Below are 19,971 nucleotides of genomic sequence, written 5' to 3'. Positions count from 1 at the left end.
CGGGTCTGCTGATGTCCTACCGAGGGCATATTTCTTTATTTCATCATGTTATCTAGGTATAATTTATACCGTAAATAATGTCTACAGGCCATTCATTCGTCTGTCCAACCAATCAATATTGAGCACCTTCGATGGGTCAGGCACTGTTCTCATACTGCGGGTGCATCTGTGACCCAGATGATCTCTGACCTCCGACGTGGGAGGTCAAGGGGACAATATGGACATTAAGTTGGTTTCACATCCAGTCGGATGCAAACTCTAAGTCCCACATGTTCCAAGTTGAAATCCTGATCTTCACGCAAACCAGTCTTCTTCTGTAACGTCTGTCAGTAGACAACAGCCATCACAGCCATCACGTACGTGACATGGGCCCAGCACTAGTCTGAGCACTTCACCTATGTTAACTCACTTAACCCTCACAAGAATCCCATGGGGTAAGTACTACTATCGCCCTCACTTTACCAATGATGACAGTGAGGCGCCAAGAGCTAAAAACTTGTCCGAGGCCCCACATTTGGTAAGCAGTGGAGTTGTTCATTGGCACCACCGTTCATCCTGGGCAGAATGTGTAGGTGAACAAGATCAATCTGGCTGAAGTCCCGTGAAATTTAGCAAAAGCCTAGCTTCAGTCTTGGCAATAGCAATATGAGCAAGACTTGGGTTCCTTTGCTGACTTTGCCACTTTCTACCCATAGGACTTTGAGTAAGAGTTCACCTCTTACTTGACCTCTCTGAACTTGTTTCCTTCTATATACTGTATGAACGACTATCACATGCAATTACTTCCTTGGTGGGGAGAGACCGTTAGGAGGAGTCAATGATATAATGGGAGTACACACTTAGCACAATGTCTGGAGTGAGTGTTCAAATCTCGGCTGTGAAGGCAAGAATATTGGAGAAGTTCATAAGAGGACCCTGGTCACACAGGAGCTCATAGGCTCCATAGGGTCATGGACTGGGTTTGGTTGGCTGGTTGGTTGGTTGGTTGGTTGGTTGGAGGGAGGGAGGGAGGGAGGAAGGGAAGGAAGGAGGGAGGGAGGTAAGCATGGCTCACTGCCTCCCCTGCCCCATCGGAGCTATCCCATGACTCTCCCTCCTAAAGCTTTTCACATGTGTATCCAGTCTCCTCCAAGCAGACCAACAGATATTAAAAATCAGGGACTGGGTTTTTCGTCAAGCATCTCACCACATCTCCAATTTCTGATTTCCCAAGGAAGGAGCCTGGGGGTTCTGAAACAATACTCTGCTCGCTTAGGTCAGAAAATACCCTATGCTGTCACCTGTCACCTGGCTCTTTAGTCCATAGACCTTCAGCAGTGAAGCACCTGTGACGTTTGATGGTGCAATGCTTACATAAACCAATGGTCCTGTCCCCGGGTTTCCTGGTCACTGCTCCTCCTTAAGACAAAGGGAAACCAGCACATGCTCATAAGAGAAATTCTTCTCTTGAAGATTCTAAGTTCTAAACAAGAAAATGTGAAACCAAAATTACATAGTTCCTAAAAGCACTGATTTTCAGGTCAGAAAAAAAACTGGTTTTGAATGTCTGCAAATGTCTTAACGACTTTGAGCCTTGATTCCTTCATCTGGAAAGTGGAGAGAATAGCACCTTCTCTGTGGAGCCATTTGGGGGATGAGGTCATACAGTGCAGGTGAATTACTTAGCACAATGCCTTCTACAGGGCAGGTGCTCGGGTAACAGACCACGCTTATCTCTGGTCGTAACTGCTACCTCTTTGAAAACTAGGAAGACACCAGCACATCTATCGCAACTCATCCTAAACAAATGAAAATTATGCTTATTATTCTCCATAAACTCCAACTAAGCATCTGCTCTGAGTGTAAGCAGCCCGATCACCCAAGTCCCTAGTACTCACGAGCAATAAGCAGGTAGGTTATGGCTTTAATAATTTCTCCCTCTCTTAAGTCATAAGAAGGGGTCACAATCTGAATCCAAAGTCTCATTCATTCATTTTTTTTATTAACCCATTCACCAAACCTTTATTGAGATGCTACAATGTGTCGACACCAGGCACAACTCTGAAAACACAGAGCTGAATGACCCACACAAGGTCCCTGCTCCCATGGAACTTCCAACTGAGGCGGGATTATATTTTTAAAAACCACATAGATAGTACAATGATAAACTGTGGTAAGTTCCCTGAAGGAAAAACACAGGAATCCTTGACTGCATGCAAAAGAGAGAACATAAGCTAAAGATACCAGAAGAGAGAAAGAGACACAGGCTTTACCTAACTGGAAAGAAGAGAAAGGAATGTCACACGATTTGGAAGAGTGCCAGAATATCAGTCTATATAATCCCTTAGGACTTTAAAACAATCCAAAGTGCAAATCCTCCAGGTCACCTGTCTGTTTGGCTCTCTTCCCCTCCACCCACCAGAATCCCAAAGCTACGTGTTCAAGGACAGACAAAAGTCCATTTTGTTTGTTTCATGAATAAGTAGCTGTTTGGTCACCAGGATTACTACGCAGCTGTTACTGAGCCTCTCCCACGGCAGGTCCCCCGGGAGGAAAGCAGATGTAGCGGGTGTCGCTGCTGTCTGGTACGAAGTGCAGAGAAGTCAGAAGCATTCCTGTGAGCATCTCTATGCAGCAAATGTCCAATCTGTCTCCAGATGAACAAACAGCAAAAGTCCTCAATTTACAAGAAAGTTCAAAAGCAAAGATTTCATGTTCACACACGACGGTTGGCCCATGCAGGTACAGAAGATAGTTGAGAGTTACACCCATCATGTTTAATATCATACTCTAGAGCAGAAAGGTTAGACTCAAGGGCAGAAGAGATCACCTATTTTAAAAATTCTTTCCATAGATAAATAATTCATCATTGGTGAAATTTTGTGATCCCAAATAAAATAGAAGTTTAAGAGAATAGATAAGCATTTCTAAATACCGTGAGTCCGTGAAACACTGTTCTAGCATTCTTTATCCCTAAGAATTAAAGCATCCCCACAGGAGGGCGGGTTTCCCCAGGGCATTTGTTTCACGAGATGGTTCTGGAGGTTGCTGGTATTCCCACCAGCTGTTTCATGGTATCAAAGGTAGGTGATTCTCGATGGAACTAGAGGGTATTATGTTAAGCCAAAGAAGTCAGTCAGAGAAAGACAAATACCATATGGTTTCACTCATCTGTGGAATTTAGGAAACAAAACAGATGAACATAGGAGAAAGGAAGGAAAAATAAAATCAGATAAAAACAGAGAGGGAGATAAACCATAAGAGACTCTTAACTATAGGAAAGAAATTGAGGGTTGCTGGAGGGGAAGTGGGTGGGGAAATGGGGTAATTGGGTGATGGGCCTTACGGAAGGCACTGGAAGTAATGAGCACTGGGTGTTATATGCAACTGATGAATCACTAAATTCTACCCCTGAAACTAGCAATACACTATATGTTAACTAACTTGAATTTAAATAAAAAAAAATGTTTTTAAAATCATATGTCTGTGATCTCATTTCTGCCATTCAAGCCACCAGTACCATGATGAGTGAGACCCTCGAGGCTCCATCTGGCTGTCTCCCTCGCTCAGGTGTCCTTACACTTCCGCTGTGGGCTCTGAGCTATCCTGCAAATTCCCTTCACTCACCCCACTCCTCACCGGGAATCTTCAAATCTAATCTGTAATTTGTTTTGACTTATCACCACGACGCCATTGTACACTTTCTGTTCCTCCTTTCATTTTCCTTTTGGGAACGGTGGTTAATCCTCTCTTCTAGGCTGCTGCTTGACTGGTCAATGATAACCTCCAGATTTTCTTAAGACTTCCTAGAAAATCCGTTCTCTCCAATCCTGTTCTGGAGCAAGTGATTTTCTGACCCACGGGACTCGCCGTAGTGATTTCAGACCAGTGTTCCAGGCTGATGAACAAGTCTTAACTTGCTCCTATTGGTGATCACATAGTGATGGTGTCTGTCTCAGAGATGTGCCACCTGACATGCACCCATCGTACAATGTAATAAGTTAATGCTTTTGTTTCAGTATCAGGGAGACATGAGTTCAAATCTCCCCTCCACCGCTTACTAACTATAGACTTAAGCCACTTCCGTTCTCTAAATCTCAGTGAAGATTAAAAACAATTGTATCTTCCTCCAAATATTGTTGGGTTACACAAGAAAAGTTTTAGATAGGCCCTAGTGTGTATATTCATTCAAAAACACCAACCTTTATTTTTCTTTTGGTATATGCGCATTCTCTGGTCTCAATAAAGTTGTCCATCAAATGATATATAAGAAAGAACAAAGGCCAGTGCTCTCTTGTGCTCTTCGCGATTTCCCCCCAGGTCAGTGCTTTTCAAACTGCAAGTTAGTGAGTCCGTGAGAAACCATTTTAGCAGGTCATAAGCTGGATATTTTTAAATTAGAATAGAAGAGTTTAAAGTGGATAGAACAGGTCAGTGCATCTCATGTTGTAAGGACTAAATGGTGTTCTGTCAAATGTGTATTATACATATGTTTATGCAATATGCATACTGCGATACAAAGTAAAATGCATTTCTCACTGTGTGTCACAGAAAGAAAAAAAAAAGGCTGAAAGCCACTGCGGGAGGCTCATGGAGAACTGTTATATATGTTCTTTGGTAATGCTATACTATTTAAGAAGACATTACTGCCCCCTACCGGGACTTTTGATGTCTCACAAAGAGGGACAACCATAGATTAGCAAAAGCCTTGCTTCTCTTTGCCCATGTGACCTCCGTCACCCTCCCTGTACCCTGTCTGGAAGCTCACCGGGAGGGAACTCTTCCCTGGAGCTATTCCGATGCCCTGAGCAATGAGCCAAAGGCAGCCCCAGAAGCGGGAGCTGGAGTTCTGACCTCTAAAATAATTGGGGAAGCACAGTGTCCTTCCCTCCAGCCCACCTTCCTCAGTCTCTCTTGGGCAGGGAAGCCGAGCAGTCCCAGGGCTGAGTCTCAGCCACCCGTGTTCTCCTTGGTCCCGCCCCTACCCCATCACCCCTCACACCCGTGTGGAGCCACCCGGCTCTGCCCCCGGGGGAGACCTCGAGGCTTACATCAAGAAACACAGGATTGAATTGCAAAGTGGCAAATAAGACATAGTGGGAAAGAAAGTTTAAATCTTGGATTTAACATAAAACTGATGGATGGGGTCAGGCCTTTTTTATAACATAAACCATTTGTATTAACCCCCCTTAAAATAGCCTCGTTTGTTTGGAGTCTAAAATCAAACTTCTTTCTTCCCTGGATAAAGGCCTGCCCCCAAAGAGAGATGTGCTTCAGCCATTTCCTCGTCTATGAGATAAAGAAGGTCGGCAAATCTGTCAGGTTGTCCGGCATTTGTACCGTGTGCCGGGCACTGCGTGCCGGGGACTTTGGTGTGGCATCTCCTCTAATTCTGGCCACGCTGGGCTCAGAGAACTTAATGACGTGCTGAAGGTCGCGCAGCTAGTAAGCTCCAGATTCTTCTGATGGGGTATGCCTGCCTCCCTCCCCCCTGCAGGCACTGCCACCTGCCTGGGTGAGGGCCGGGCCTCTCCCTGGGATTTCTCTTCCTCTCCTCCCCCGTCCACACATCTCAATGGGAGCAGTTACCAAAAAGCGAGGAGGTCACAATGGCCAGCCAAGGTCAGGAAAAACAAGGGAAGACAGAAACTGTGGCAGCCCAGTTTTGACAGGGGGAACACGACAGGGAAATGCAGCGTGGTACCCTGGGATTCTGGATCACAGAAAAGGACTTTAGTGGGGAAACCAGTGCAATCCAGGAGTGTGGTGTTGTCTAGCCAGGTCCTGGTAGGCTTCCCAGCTGCCTTCCCGTGGCTTCCAGAATCATCTTCCTAATGCACAAATCTGACCATGTCTCTCTCTCCTGCTTATAACCTTTCCATGGCTCCCCCTCCCCCTCAGCTCCCTCTCTAGCAGTTCCTTCCACTTCCCCTTCCCTACCTCCCTCCTGATTCTGCTCCAACTTTGCTAAATTCACTGCTGTTCTCAGAAAATACCAAGTCCCCTCCACCTTCTGGAATTTTGCTTGACACATGCCCTGCCAACTCCATACCCCACAGCCTGCAATTTGAACTAAGTAGATTGCTCTCTCTCTCCCTCTCTCTCTCTCTCTGACTCAGTTTAGATGTCGCTTCCTCCAGGGAGTCCTCCCTGATGCCCTGGCTCCCATGCTGGGTTAAGTGCTCTCCCCTGAGTTCCCATAACACCCTGTAACTAACTCCCACCACAGAACTTCCCGTCCTGGATCACATTCATATTTTCCCCTTCCATCTTACAACACTGAGCCCCCACTTCCCTGAAGGGGTAAGTGCGTGTCCGGCATGGCACTGAATAGCGCTGTCATTGTGAGGATTTCAGGCCTCTGCGCTGCTTTCTCCAGGTCTTTGATTACTCGAAGAGAACTGTGTTAGTCTGTCTGCAATGTTCTCTGCCACTTGTTCACCTTTTTCTTGTCAGAGAATGCCAGATCAAGCATTTGATCCGAGGCCAGGCACTTGCCGTGGGCAACAGGACCTAGCTTGAATGTCGTGCTTTGTTTTGTTTTCACCGTATTTGTTTTCATTTATGAAATTCTATTTCTGGAAAGCAAAGCTTGTGTTTTCCTTCTACACAGACCAGTCATCCTTTAGAAAATTAATTTATATGAGTAAAGAAAACAAATCAATTTAGAAAAAGTTTGTTAAATGGTTGCTCAGATGGCACATATAGTGAAAACTGCCCAAGCGCCTATACACACACATACACACACATGCACACACACGTACATACTCATGAACATATAGCACACATGCACACACATGGATACACACACAGCACACACAGGCACATGCACACACAGCACACATGCACACGCGAGCACACATACAGCACACATCCTTACACACAAGCACACGTGCATATACACATGCACACACATGTACACGTATGCACACAGCACACATGCACACGCAAACACACATAGGCACATGCTGCATACACACATGCACACGTGCATATGCACACACATGTACACATATGCACACAGCACACACATGTACACGCATACACACACGTGTGTATGCACACACATCACACATGTGCGCACACGCATACACACATGCACACACACGTATCCCTGCATGAAGGTCACCCTGAGGAAGAGAAGCACTGTCATTAGTGCCACGAAGTCCTTGGGTCATGAGATCCAGGGTACAGCTGTCTTTGCCACTAACATCCTCTGCACCTGGGGGGAAAAATTACTTTTCTATTTCTCAGTTTACTCACTTATGAAAAAAGAGAATAAAATGGGGTCATAAAAATATATGATTTCATCTCCCAGATACAAATCTCTTTTCCTGCTCGCGTATGGTATGGAAACAACATTGCGGAGAAGGAACCCAGAGGTGATTATCCTTTTTATATCACAGATCAGAGACCTGACAGATATAGAGGCTCAATGACTTGCCCAAGGTCACGATGCAATTTAGTGTCAAATTCAAGACCAAAATACAGGTCTCACCTAACCTGGTGATCTGTTTCTCCCCCTAATTCTGACACTCTCCACCCCTATATACTCCCTTCCCCAGGTAAACTTCAGTCAGAAGAGTTACGTGTTATTTACAAAGCACAAGCCAACACCCACACACAGACACGCACGTGCACACAGAGACACAATCTGAAGACATCTTAAAATAACCAAGAGGCAAATAAGAAAAGGATCAAAGCAATATTGGATTTCAGAGTGCTAACACTGTTGGGTAGGAAAGAAATGCACTTGAAAGCTGAGAAAACACATTATGGGGTTTCCACAACAGTATAATTCCCTTCTTGTTCTTTACCCAGGTGAGGCACACGCAGCCAGGAGCCAGGGTGGCTCTCACAACTTTTAGGGGAGGATTAGGATTAAGAGGGTAACTAATGCATTCACCTTTGGCTAATGTACATATATCATATAGATGTGAACCTGCTTAAATGCAGACCCGATCCAATCACCACTCCATGCTCTGTGGATTGGGTGGCGGGGAGCACCAACGTGATTTTAAGGGGAATAGTTAACCATATTTCTTAAATGGGATTCTTAAACACTTTTAAAGACTATTCTAGCAGAGCGATTTCATATAGGATGTAGTAATTGCAATGATACAGTGCAATGTTTTTCTCATTTAAAAATGAATCCTACCCTCGTCTTTGTAAATATGTTAAACATTTTTGTAACCGATCTGGGTAGAGGCAAATGTACCAGGTTTACGGATGAACCAAAGTGTGTAGAATCAGAAAATTTTAGCCAAAATTCCCAATGAAACATAAAATGGGTAGATAAAATGCCCTTCACTTAAAAAATAAATAAATAAATATAGGATATATATATTTATTTTACATATATAGATTTGTAGCAATTAAGAAAGATCTAGAGAAACAGAAGCTCACGCGGGAGGAGGCTTCGATTGATCATAAGCTGAACGTGAGCCAGAGGAAAGATGTGACTGCTGGAGAGAAGAAAAATCTTAATGCAACGTTGAACTACAACACTAAATTACGCTAAGTACAGTAACGTCGCTCTGTACTCTCCCCACGAGCCAGTCCCGAAGCCTGGTGCATTGTGGGAAGCACACTTTCAGAGGAGCTGAAACTGGCATCTGGCCAGAGGAGAGTAACAGGTCAGTGGGAAAAGAGAGAGGGGCTGTAACCTGAGACAAATGGGGAATGGTTCATGGCATGGGTTCCAGGGCCAAACAAGCTCTCTTCAAAATAAGATGCATAACTGTTCTGGAACGCATGTGCCCCTGTCTGTCTCCCAGGAATGTTGTTGAAAGGATGCTGCCTGGGAGGCTAGACCCATCCACAACACCCCTCCCTGCTCAGGGATTTTACGGTTTGTGGTGGGAACAAAATCACATCTCTTTTACATGGTAATGGATTAGGTCACTTCATTTCCTTCCTGGAGAAGAATATTCTAGAACAGAGAGCGTTTTGGCAACCAGCCAAACTCCTGAAAGAAGATAAGATGTACTGATGTGTGGATGACCTTGATGACTGGAAGATGCCATGTTGACTTAACTCACCACCCCAATCCCAACACACACTACCAACCATCTGGTGGGCCCAAGAAGCTAGAAATTAAGGGCAGAGGGTCTGACAATAAAATCTAAGCTGCTGGGCATCAGGCAGCCAGCCCCATGGCTAGATCTTCTTGTATGTTCCCACATTTCAGAACAAGGGTGAACCCCCCACATCAGGATCACCTGAGTTGCTCATTTAAAATGCGACCTACTGAATCAGAATTACTGGAGCAGGAACCAGGAAGTTCATTTTCAGCACTCCCAGGCGATTCTTTGGCACATTATCTGAGAACCATGGCTCCAAAGCTGTGTTTCTAATGCTTTCGTGTGCACTAGAATCATCTGGAGAGCAAGGCAAAAGCTAGGGCTCCAGAGATTCTGATTCAGAGGTCTTAGGTGGGTTCCAGAATTCGCATTTCAAACAATCTCACAGGCAAGGCTGATGCTGCTGGTCCAGTCAACGGACCTGTACTTGGAGCTCACTGCCTTAGGGAATTCTTGATTCCATTACCAAAGCTCCCAGATACTGAGGTAGGCAGCTTCTGAAAGGCCCCCAGTGATTCCCTGCCTCCTGGCCTTCACACGCTCGGTGTACCCCTCCCGCCTCCTGTGGGCTGGGCCTAGCGACTCCCTTATGAAGAGTAGAATAGGCAAAACTAATTATATGTCACTTCTGAGATGAGGTTATGCCAAGACTCTGTTCTCTCACTCGGCTCTCTCTCACCCACTTGCTCTCTGAGGAAGCCGGCTGCCATGTTGTGAGCGGCCCTGTGGAGAGGCCTACATGGCGGGGAGCCGGGGGCAGCCTCTGGCCAACAGCAAACAAAGAACTGACTCCTGCCAACAGCCGTGGGTGTGAGTTTGGAAGCAGAGCCTTCCCCTAGCTAAGCTTGAGAAGACCACAACTGACACCTCGACTGTAGCCTTGTGAGCCGCCCTGAGCCAGATGACCAGCTCAGCCACGCTCAGGTTCCTGCCTTCCTACAGAAACCGTGAGATAAAGAGTGTTTCAAGCCACCACGTGTGTTAAGCAGTGACAGATAACTCATACAGATGCTTTGTTGAGGAGCTGCCCTGAAATCCATATGGCACCATTTGACGCAACCTTCAAGCCGCCCCCATCTCATCTCTCCCCATTATAAAGGAGACAAATGTGCATAAATGAGATAAGCAATATTTAATAATATACACCTTTTACATGTAATTTATGTCAGAATTTTCTTAGCATTCAATGTTTCAGCCTTAGCCCTTGGGGAGCCTCCCGGAGTTTCCAGAAGGTTATGGAGGAGCAGAGCCTCAGGGAGGATGGAGAGGTGAGTCTGCATCAAACCCCAGGCCCTGGGCGTTGAGCCGGCCATCTTTCGAGCTAAGAGCACGGTGAAGTCCCACCCGCCAGTCCCCACGAGCAGGAGGGGCGGCACCTTCTTTGGCGGAAGGAAGAGAAGCCAGAAACTACCAGTTTCTCTGCTGGCAAGGTGGGGGGGCTTTCCCTGAGAAGGCAGTGAGGGGAACAAAGCCCGGCCGGCTTCCAGTCTCCCCAGGGCAGTGCCTGATTTCCTCTCTGTGGGCAGGAGAGCAGCTCCCCCCAGGGACAAGCTTTCTCATTTGCTCCAGGAGACACGCGTGTTGACAAAGTGCATTTCAGAGGCTGTACGTGGGGTCTAGAGCCCACTGGAAACGCTCTAGACACAAAGCCAGAACTTCCCATCCCTGCTCTATCTTCTACTCTTTGTGTGGCCCACCCGGAATGAGCCCCTCTCCCTCCGGGCTGTCCCCTGCGAAGATGAGGGGCTGGGCCAGGGGATGACACAGACCCTCCAGGTCAGTGTGGGGGAGCCCGGGGCAGGGAGGCAGCTCTGGCCACGGCCACCGGTCAGGTACGGGACGGCTGTCCTCAGAGGGCCAGCCCCCCTCCGCTCAGCCACCGCGCCCTCTCTGAGGAGCGGCCGGAGGGGCTGCTGTGCCACAGGGGGCTCCGGCAGATGCTGTCCAGCCTGCTCCTGATGCTGTCCTGCAGCGCCTCGTCACCCAGCAGGACCGCCGCTGCCAGGGCCAGCCGGAAGTACTCGGTGGCATCGTGGGCGTCCTAACCCCATGGCAGGGGCAGAGAAGAGACAGCAGTGAGCAAACATTTCTGGGAGAGGCCAAGAGGCAGTGCCGGGAGCTCAGAACTCGAGCTTTGGTCGGCCCCACACACTTTCCCACCCTCTCCTCCTGGCTCCTAGGGGAGCTCCTGCCCCACTTTACTGTGGACCCGGACCGGTGATGTCACTCCCAGCAGTGGCCCTCTACCTCAGGCACCGGGGTGGTGTCACCTCACCCGGGCTCAGCCAGTCATGAAGCGGCATCGTCCTGGGCCCAGTGCTTCAGGGATCCCTAAACGACTCAGGCCAGCCTGGCCCAGTCCCTCCCCGGGACCTCTCCGTGTAACCTCACAGAGCAAATGGTCCCTCACCTTTTAACCATGGGCTTGAGCCTGCCAAGAGCTGGACGCAAAGGACACCAAGAAACAGAGAGAAGTAGAAACATACAGAGCGAAGAGAAACAGGAAAAGGTGAGGAAATCCGTGATGACATTTGAGTACCAGCATCCAGAGTGACCTAAAACTCCCGAATCTACACTTGAACTTCCCAGTTACTTGAGCCAAAAAATTGCCTTTTTTGCTTAAGCTAATTTGAGTTGAATTCTTCCTCCTGGCACTCCCTAGGTCCCCTGGTTGAGTCAATCCAGTCAAAATCCCTTTGTCCCTGAACCACTTCTGGGAGCGAGGCGACAGAGGAAAGATGGCTGCGGAGTCCTTCACTACCCCGTCGTCCCTCCCCACATGGTAGGAATGAGGAACAGATGCTTCTTTGGGTGAGACTCAAAAAGGGATGTCTGGTTCCCATTAACCCTCGTAAGTCAATAATTAATTCAGGCCAGAAACAACGTCTGGCAAATAAGAAAAGGACAACAGAGTTGCCCTGAGGTTCCCCTGGGGGCCAAACACAGGCGTGACTCAGAAGGATATTCAGAGATTAAGGGCCCGGCTGGTGCAGACAGGGACCTCTGGAAAGGGGAAGCCAATGCCGGGGACAGAGTTCGAGGGCCAGAATTGTAGCAGAGACTTTCAGACCACCAACACAGTTCTAGAAGTGGCTGGAAAAATTAGAAGCTCCGAATCTGACTCCCACAGAGCCAGCAGGAGGGTCAGGGCTAAGGCCTCGTTAGGACAGAGCCATGCCTGCATTCGTAGGCCCCGCCTCGCTCTCTCAAACATGCTCACACAGACCCAGATTTCTCCCAGAGTTTTATGTAACTTTGAAGAAGTACGTCGCAACTGACTAGTTAACCTATAATATTTTGAAGACGCACAGTTAAGGATTAATTTGATTTTAATGCTGGAGCTTACAGTTCTTTCGTTTTGCGTCTCCCATATTTCCATAGGCCCCCGAGGAGCTCAGGGGCCCTGGGCAACGTCCCCATAGTACCTGATAGATCAAGTGGCTGCGGAAATCACAGCAGGGCGAGGAGAAAGGAGAGCTAGGGTCCCTCTCCCCAGCAGACAGGGGCATCTTTGAGGTCTCCCACAGGGCTGAGTGAAAAGAGCCATCGTGTCCCCAGAGAAGGCACTCCCCACCCTTTGAGATGTGGCTCCCCATCTCGGGCCACTCACCTGTACCCTGAAGGATGAGGGTTAGGGAAGAATGGGGTGGGGACGCAGCTCTCACGCAGCCTCGCAAGCCTGGCTCTTACCTTCAGCTGGCAGAAGGTGAGGCGGCCCAGGCGATAATACACCTTCGCGTAGTATAGGGCCTCCCTAGGACTCTGCAGCCAGGGGGGACAGAGGGACAGAGTCTTCAGGTAGCAGTCCTCAGCCATCTCGTACATGCGTAGGGAATAGTAGACTGTAGCCAGACGGTGGAAGGCCACCAGCTCCTGCTTCGGATCTCCTAGGAATTGGAAGACTGAGGGAGAGGTCTCGCACCCACCGCCTCGCGGCACCGATCGCTCCCCCATTCTCTGCAATTTTTTGAGGGTCTTCTAGGGATTGGGACTGTGCTTGGGATACACGGAACAAAGCAGAAGAGGTCCCTGCCCTCGTTCGAGGTTCATTGTCTCCTCGGACACAGACTTTCCTTAAACAATCTCACACACAAAGGCCAAAGGACACCTGTGATAAGTGATGCAAAAGAAAACGCCAGGTTCTGGGACCGACTGCTTAGATTAGAGCCTGTGTGTTCCTCAAGATTTCCTAGGACGATTTCCTGAAAAAAACTTTTCTCTTTATTACAGATGTCTCTGTAACTCACGATTCTGGGAAATAATTATTCCCAAATTCCCGTAATGAGACATGGTGACAAGACTAGCTTGATGGGGTAGCTAAGGATTCTTTGTAATGAATAACTCTGTAGTACAAACGTCCTCTCCACATGAAAGCCTCCCTCTTCAGAGAGCTCCCCTGGGGCTGCCCCCAGTAGCAGTCACCCTCTGGCTCCTTCAGCAGCTCGAAGTCTCAGATGACTACAGAGAACCCCCCTCCCTTTTAACTCATGCTTTAGAACCTTGGTTTCTAATGGGTCCATGATTTGTTGTTTTGGTTTTTGGTGGGTCTGTTGTTTTAATAACCAACTCCTTTAATACAAAGCGGCCTTTTAAAGAGAACAAAGGCTTCCCATTGTGTTTTTGGAATATTTGCAAGGTGGCTGTTTGATGCAATCTAAAAAACATCACTTTTAAGCTTCAAAGAGACAAAAGCCAAAAATAAAAGAAAAAAATCCAAGGGAGAGAAAATTCTCTGATATGGAAAAATCCAGTCACCAGGCAAGTGCATAAAAGGGTGGATATAGCCTCCTTTCAGCTTCTGTCCAGGGAAGGATAAGGAGTGCTCAGAGCCTTTCCTGAGATAGCAGACTGCGCTCAGATAAGATTTTCTGCAGTAAAGAAAAAGGTAGGAAAAGGATAGAGAGAGCTCTGAAGTGCAATTAGACACAATAAAGTCCAGTGCCATCCACATCTCAGGCCCTTGAGAATGCCCAGAAGTCCCTTCTAGAATCCTCTCAGAAGACTCCATTTGTCCCGACATCGAATCAAGCCTTCTCTAATCAAACCTGCTTTTCCTCAAGACCAACATTCAAAAGGAGGGTGGTTTTTTTGTGTGTGTCTTTTTTTTTTTTAATTCTGCCTGTTTCCGGTTTTAATGGCACACATTGTTCCCCGCTGGCTTCTGTGGTCATTGCCCGCTTTTTCAGCTACACAGTGAGTTAAGTTCATGGGAATTTGATCTTCATTTACTTTTCGATTCCGCATGGAAAATGTGCTTTTGACTAACAACCAACCCACTAAAACTTTAGGGCAGAGGCCTCTGGATAAAACACCATTTCCCCTGCACTGGGGCACAGTACCAACAGTGGAATGATCATTAGTGCGCTGCAGGTAACACTCAGCAAGGACTGGTGCGCCAAGCGCTGAGCTGCGGGCTCTACACGGATCATCACTGGTCTTCAGAACAACTGCATGAGGTGGGGGCTATTTTTAATCCCCATTTGCCAATGACACACTTCTGGCTTATAGACAGTAAGCAGCTTGCTTAGAACTAAGATCTCAGTTGGACCTGGGATTTGAACCCACACAGCCCAACTCCAGAGCCTCTCTGTGACTGCTTTGTTGTCTCCCCCCACACACACTCAGAAGAGCAGTTAGCCCCCCATTCAATATGACCAACCATCAGGACCACCTACCTATGACCATGCTGAGTCTGGCTGCCAGGGTGGCAAACTCCAAAGCCTTCTCATAGCCTTCCAGGCTGATCTGCAGCTCCGTCAGCTTGTTGAAAACCCGGAGCTCCGTTCTCATGGCCTTCATCCTCCTCGCTAAAGGAACAGCCCCAGCCTGACAACAGAAGCACATGGAAGCTTAGTTCAGCTAAGAATGCTCGGTACAGACCATACTCTAGGAGGCTCGCATTCTGCTGGTAGGGGTTGGGGGGATGGCCGTGTTTCCATGCATGGCATTTCACAGCTCGCTCTCCTCGTCCTTACTCTTGGTTGGTCTGCCAAGATTTTAGAGGTAGGAGAACTAAAGATCATCAGACCTCCTAAGACTGGAAAAACGGAGATGAGGAAAAGGCAGGTGACATTTCTCGAGGCCACATAGGAACGCATTCCCCTCCCAGCCACAGGATCCGTTAGCACCCACAGCGCCATCTGTGGACTATGCCCATGGTGCCGGAGAGCGCCCAACAAATGGTCATTTCTATGCTTTTTATTATGATAGAATTTTAGGCAGGTTCATTTCATCTCTCTAGACTTAATTTTCTCATCTATAGAGTGCATATGATAATGAGTAGCTCAATCGTCAGGGACATGCTTCTTGCTCCCCCCACCCCCAGCTCAGTGCCTGGTACGTGCTGGGTGCTTGCTAAATGTCTGATGACTGATACAGAGCTGAACAAGCAAATGAATGAAGAAATGAAATTTTAGGGTCAAGTAAGATAATGAGGTTTCCAACCTCCTGTCAGTGGTGAACAATTACGATTTTGACATATCTGCTTAACATCTGCACAATTATTTAATTACTATTATTCTTAAATCCACTCTCTTTTGTTACTTTGCCTCATCCTTTGCAGTAATATCTGGGAAGTCATGGGTTTGATGAGCTGGTGTTACACATGTTTAATTTCTAAAATATATTTGAATGCACACTTGATAAAAACATAGGAAAACCGAAGTGTTCATCTCCCACCATGCCGCCGGTGGTACACGGGAACATTCTGGTAAACACAGCATAGGCTAGAAACGGTTAAGTACCATGCCCCCAAGAGGTGTAATTATTTTGGTGTGTTTTCCCAGAAAGAATAATGTATCAAGCCTCGGAATGAGAGAGGTTATCGACCCCTTCTTTGAGAGCCTGTTGATTGAAAAAAGGGAGAGCCCGTGGGCACTGGCTGAGGAAGGAAAGAAAAAGGAATACCAGCATGAGAGGGGAAGGGGCCCCCAGGCCACGTGGCCCTGCCCACGTTTGTGCCAGGGCCCAGCCGGGCGCACGGTGCCGCCTGGGACTTACTCGGTAATACTCCACCGCACGGTGTCTGTGGCGGGTCCCGTTGAAGAACACGTCACCTGCTTCTTCATAGAGTTTGAGAGCCAGAGAGGGCTCCTCAGACTTCAGGGCTTTCTGGATGGCTGCCTGGATGGGACAGAGACAGGTGTGGAAGGCAGAGAGGCCTTCCAAATAGCCACAGAAGCGGCAGGAGTGAGACCCTAACGACCTGGTTTAACCCTCTGCTCGCATCCTCTGAACACGGAATTGTCCTCCACGCTCACAGGGCCGGTAGGAAGACTTCGCGACTCCCTAGTCGGGCATTTCCCCATCATGGTCCGAGAGATTACTTCGGTAGCCCTAGAGACGATTTTGAGCAGCACATAGACAAACATCTTATGTTTTAATAGTTCAGTACTTATTTTAATGTGTTTTAGAGAAAAAGATTAATAATACATCCACCCCTGTGATTTCAAATAGTGTTATTTAGTATAAAAAACTAAGTTGATTTGAAGTTGAGTCAAAGAAAATAGTAAAGGTACAGAAGATACACAAACGTGGCAAAACCATGAACTTCATCCATAAACGACTGCAGTTTGGAAAACAGTGATCTCAACCAGCACCGGCACTTCGAAGATGGAGAAACTGAGGCTCAGAAAGGAGAAGGAAACTCTGCGTTTATATAATAGTTGGTGTCAAAGAAATGCTCGCACCTTCCAGCCCCATACCCTTCTCCTGGCACCCAGGACCTCTTGATCTCTCGTACGAGCTTCCATATCGCATCTCAACAGAACCCGGAGAGGAAGCCGAAGAGGAGGAAGGGCCCCCCAGCATCTGTAGCACCGCTACGGGACCTCCGAGAGCCCGAGGCTGGGAATGGCCCTGCAGAACAGCAAGCAGCAGTCTGCGGTTGTGTGGGCCTGGGACCAGGGCTAGCCGGTGAGTCTCTGGGGCAGGACCCCACCGTAACTGTAATTGCCCGGCTGCACAGAGACGCAGCGGGGAGCCGGGCTCCTGTCCTCCGGAGGTTCTGCAGGCATGCAATGCCCAAGCCCACGGCTCCGCCTGGGCCTCGCCTCCTGCAGAGCGAAAGGCCAGACCTAGGTATCCGCTCTCCAAAAGCCCTTCCAGCTCTAACACCCCACAGCAGAAGAGCGGAGAGGCTGAGAGCGAAGGCATTGTGTCACACCGTCCGTGTGCCCATATCACCTAGTGTAGGTTACTCAGGCCCGTGGAGCCACATCCAAAAAATGGGAGTTTGAGCAGAAACCCCCACTGCGTTTGGAAGAGGGTTCAACTACAGCAGGTATGTGATGTGTTTGCAAAGTCTCCCGAGCCTGGTGAGCACGCACTCAGTGTCACACAGCGCTAATGAGGTCTCGGGGGAAGTAGGTTCGTGCGAGTTTAAGTAATAAGGGGAATAATAAGGGAGAAAATAAGGAATGGGAAGGAGGAAAAAATAACTGGCATATTTTCAATGGAACAAATGATATATACCATCATAACGTCAGCATTGTGCCGATAACAGAAATGATGATTAAAAAGAAAAAATCCAAGGGATTTTTAATAATAATGGATTTTTAATAATAATAATAATAAAATGCCATTCATTAAGAATTTACTAAGTCCTGGGGCGCCTGGGTGGCACAGCGGTTAAGCGCCTGCCTTCGGCTCAGGGCGTGATCCCGGCGTTATGGGATCGAGCCCCACATCAGGCTCCTCCGCTATGAGCCTGCTTCTTCCTCTCCCACTCCCCCCCGCTTGTGTTCCCTCTCTCGCTGGCTGTCTCTATCTCTGTCAAATAAATAAATAAAACCTTTAAAAAAAAAAAAAGAATTTACTAAGTCCTAAGCATTTAGTAAATGCTTGTTTGCATATGCATTTACTATGCAAGTGACACAGCTGACCCTTACCCCAAGAGACTGGGTTTACCCGTGACGACACGAGGCCCCATGACAGCAGAAGCAGCTGATGCAGCAAGCCCAAGGTCACACAGTCCGTAATCAATGGCCCTGTGATTGGATTCCAGGCCTGTCTCTCTCCAAAGCCCAGGCCTTTAATCACGACACTCTACCATATCTCGGGTATTAAAGGGACACAAGCAAAAAGACTAGAAGAGGACAACAATGTTGATGTCCTGCACACATCAACCTTGCCTCACATTGCAGCGAGACCCAAAGTCAAGGTGCGTGGTTAGCTTAGCAAAACCAGATCTCCTTGACATGACAGATGAGCGAGTCTCCTACCACGTGTACCTGGGACTCAGGGACTGCTGGTCACCAGACCCACCCCTGGGTTCCACCTTGTGCCTGGGGAACATCCCAAGGTCGACCCTCCCTCCGTGGGCCCAGCACGGATGTCACCACTCTAGCTACAGCTGTCCCCCCGGTGGCCGAGGAGGCAGACGAGCTCCGCGGGAGACTCACCTGCAGGTACAGCTCCACCAGCTCATCTTCCTGCATGAGGTAGTGAAGCCGCCCAGCTCCGAGCCAGGCCTCAGCAGCCTTGTCCTTCTCCCCAAGGTCGATGAAGATACGCAGGCTCTCCTTGATGCAGGTGAGAGACTTCCTGAGAGACCTGGGGGGACCGACACACGCCTGTTAGGTATGAGTCAAGGGACCCCTCCAAGGGGCCACGGACTCACTCAGCACCAGACAAAATTGAGGCTCTGGGAGGGAGCGACATTGACCCCGGTCACACAGAGACGCTGGGGCCTGATTTGAATTCTGGCTCTGCCTCAAACATCTGGGCAACCTTGAGAACGTATAAAACCTTTCTGTGCCTTAGTTTCCCCATCTGTAGAATGGGGGTATCATTGTATCTGTCTCAGAGGGTTGTTGGAAGAATTAAATGAGATGGAGAAATTGGAGTGCCCAGAACAGTGTCCCCCAAAGAGTAAATAACAATGATGAAGGCTCACATTAGAGGTCACTTTCGTTATTGTGGCCCTTGGCCCATCCATCTTTCGACTGCACTATTAATGGGGTTTTGGAATATAGGTGAGGTTCAGTGGGGTGGAGTCCGGAGCCGACGACCAAGAAAGAATTCTTGAGACATCTTTGGTGCAAAATGGTGGTTTACTAAAGCACGGGGAAGGGACCCGTGGGCAGAAAGAGCTGCTGCCCTGGGTTGTGAGGGGTGGCTGATTATATACCATGGGGCTGGGGGAGGTAAGGAAAAAGGGAGGTTGAGATAGTACTTTCATATGTTAAAGAAGACTCACAGGATACCAGAGGCCTTGCCATTGTCAAGTTAAGGTTGTTTTTCCCTCTAGCAAGGCATTAACATTAAGATGGTTGAGGGCTTCTTGGAAGAATGTCACACAGGTCCCACCCAAGAGTGGGGTCTGGGGGAGATTGTAGGGTGTCAGCTTATGCTTTGTCTTCAACCAGCTTTCTACTCCCTCATCATTATAACATTTTTTTTCCCATAAGCACTTAACACACAGGGGATGCCAAATGCATATTTATTGAATAAATGCACGAATGAATGACCGTGGTGGTGACTTTAAATCATCAAAAAGATGGTGATGTTTTGTTTAAGAAGAAAAATCAAAGAAGGGCAGAAGTTTTAAAAGGTTGTTGCTTAATGGAGGGCTCAAATTATCTGGAAAATTGTCTTATGTAGAAAACTCTTCCCCCGTGACAGGGATTAATGAAGAAATGAGGCATTGGTAATGTAGTGTGGCACAGATTCGGAATTCTAGAACAAGAAGGAACACCGGGCATTATCTAGTAGTTCTGTGTTCCAGCAGCAATTAGAATCGCCCAGAAGCTTTTTAAGCACACACACAGGCAAAGTGACCCCAACGTGTTGGCACGCCAGGAGCCTGGGGCACTCTGGGAACATTTTCTCGTGACCCCAACGTGTTGACACGCCAGGAGCCTGGGGCACTCTGGGAACATTTTACCAAAGCTCAGTAGCAACTTGACTG

The 19,971-nt window shown here is 48.0% G+C and overlaps 1 protein-coding gene across 8 annotated transcripts in view; it reads right to left on the bottom strand.

Moving 5' to 3' along the window:
- Window positions 1-10,179: 10,179 nt before the first annotated feature.
- SH3TC2 (SH3 domain and tetratricopeptide repeats 2) overlaps window positions 10,180-19,971 on the bottom strand; it is a 98,552-nt gene continuing 88,760 nt past the window's right edge. For 7 of the 8 annotated variants that reach the window (XM_087867882.1, XM_087867883.1, XM_087867885.1 and 4 more), the window contains 5 exons: window positions 18,464-18,614; window positions 16,062-16,184; window positions 14,738-14,888; window positions 12,753-12,964; window positions 10,180-11,103 (listed from right to left, as the gene is read on the bottom strand). In XM_087867882.1, coding sequence (XP_087724008.1) covers window positions 10,912-11,103; window positions 12,753-12,964; window positions 14,738-14,888; window positions 16,062-16,184; window positions 18,464-18,614 — 829 coding nt within the window. In that variant the 3' untranslated portion in view covers window positions 10,180-10,911. The remainder of the gene's footprint in view (window positions 11,104-12,752; window positions 12,965-14,737; window positions 14,889-16,061; window positions 16,185-18,463; window positions 18,615-19,971) is intronic. The other variant, XM_045815266.2, reaches the window with a different exon arrangement.

This window comes from Ursus americanus, chromosome 15 (genome assembly GCF_024610735.1).
Source record: "Ursus americanus isolate L20-20 chromosome 15, mUrsAme1.1.p, whole genome shotgun sequence".
NCBI lineage: Eukaryota > Metazoa > Chordata > Mammalia > Carnivora > Ursidae > Ursus > Ursus americanus.
This window is presented reverse-complemented; position numbering and strand designations above follow the sequence as displayed.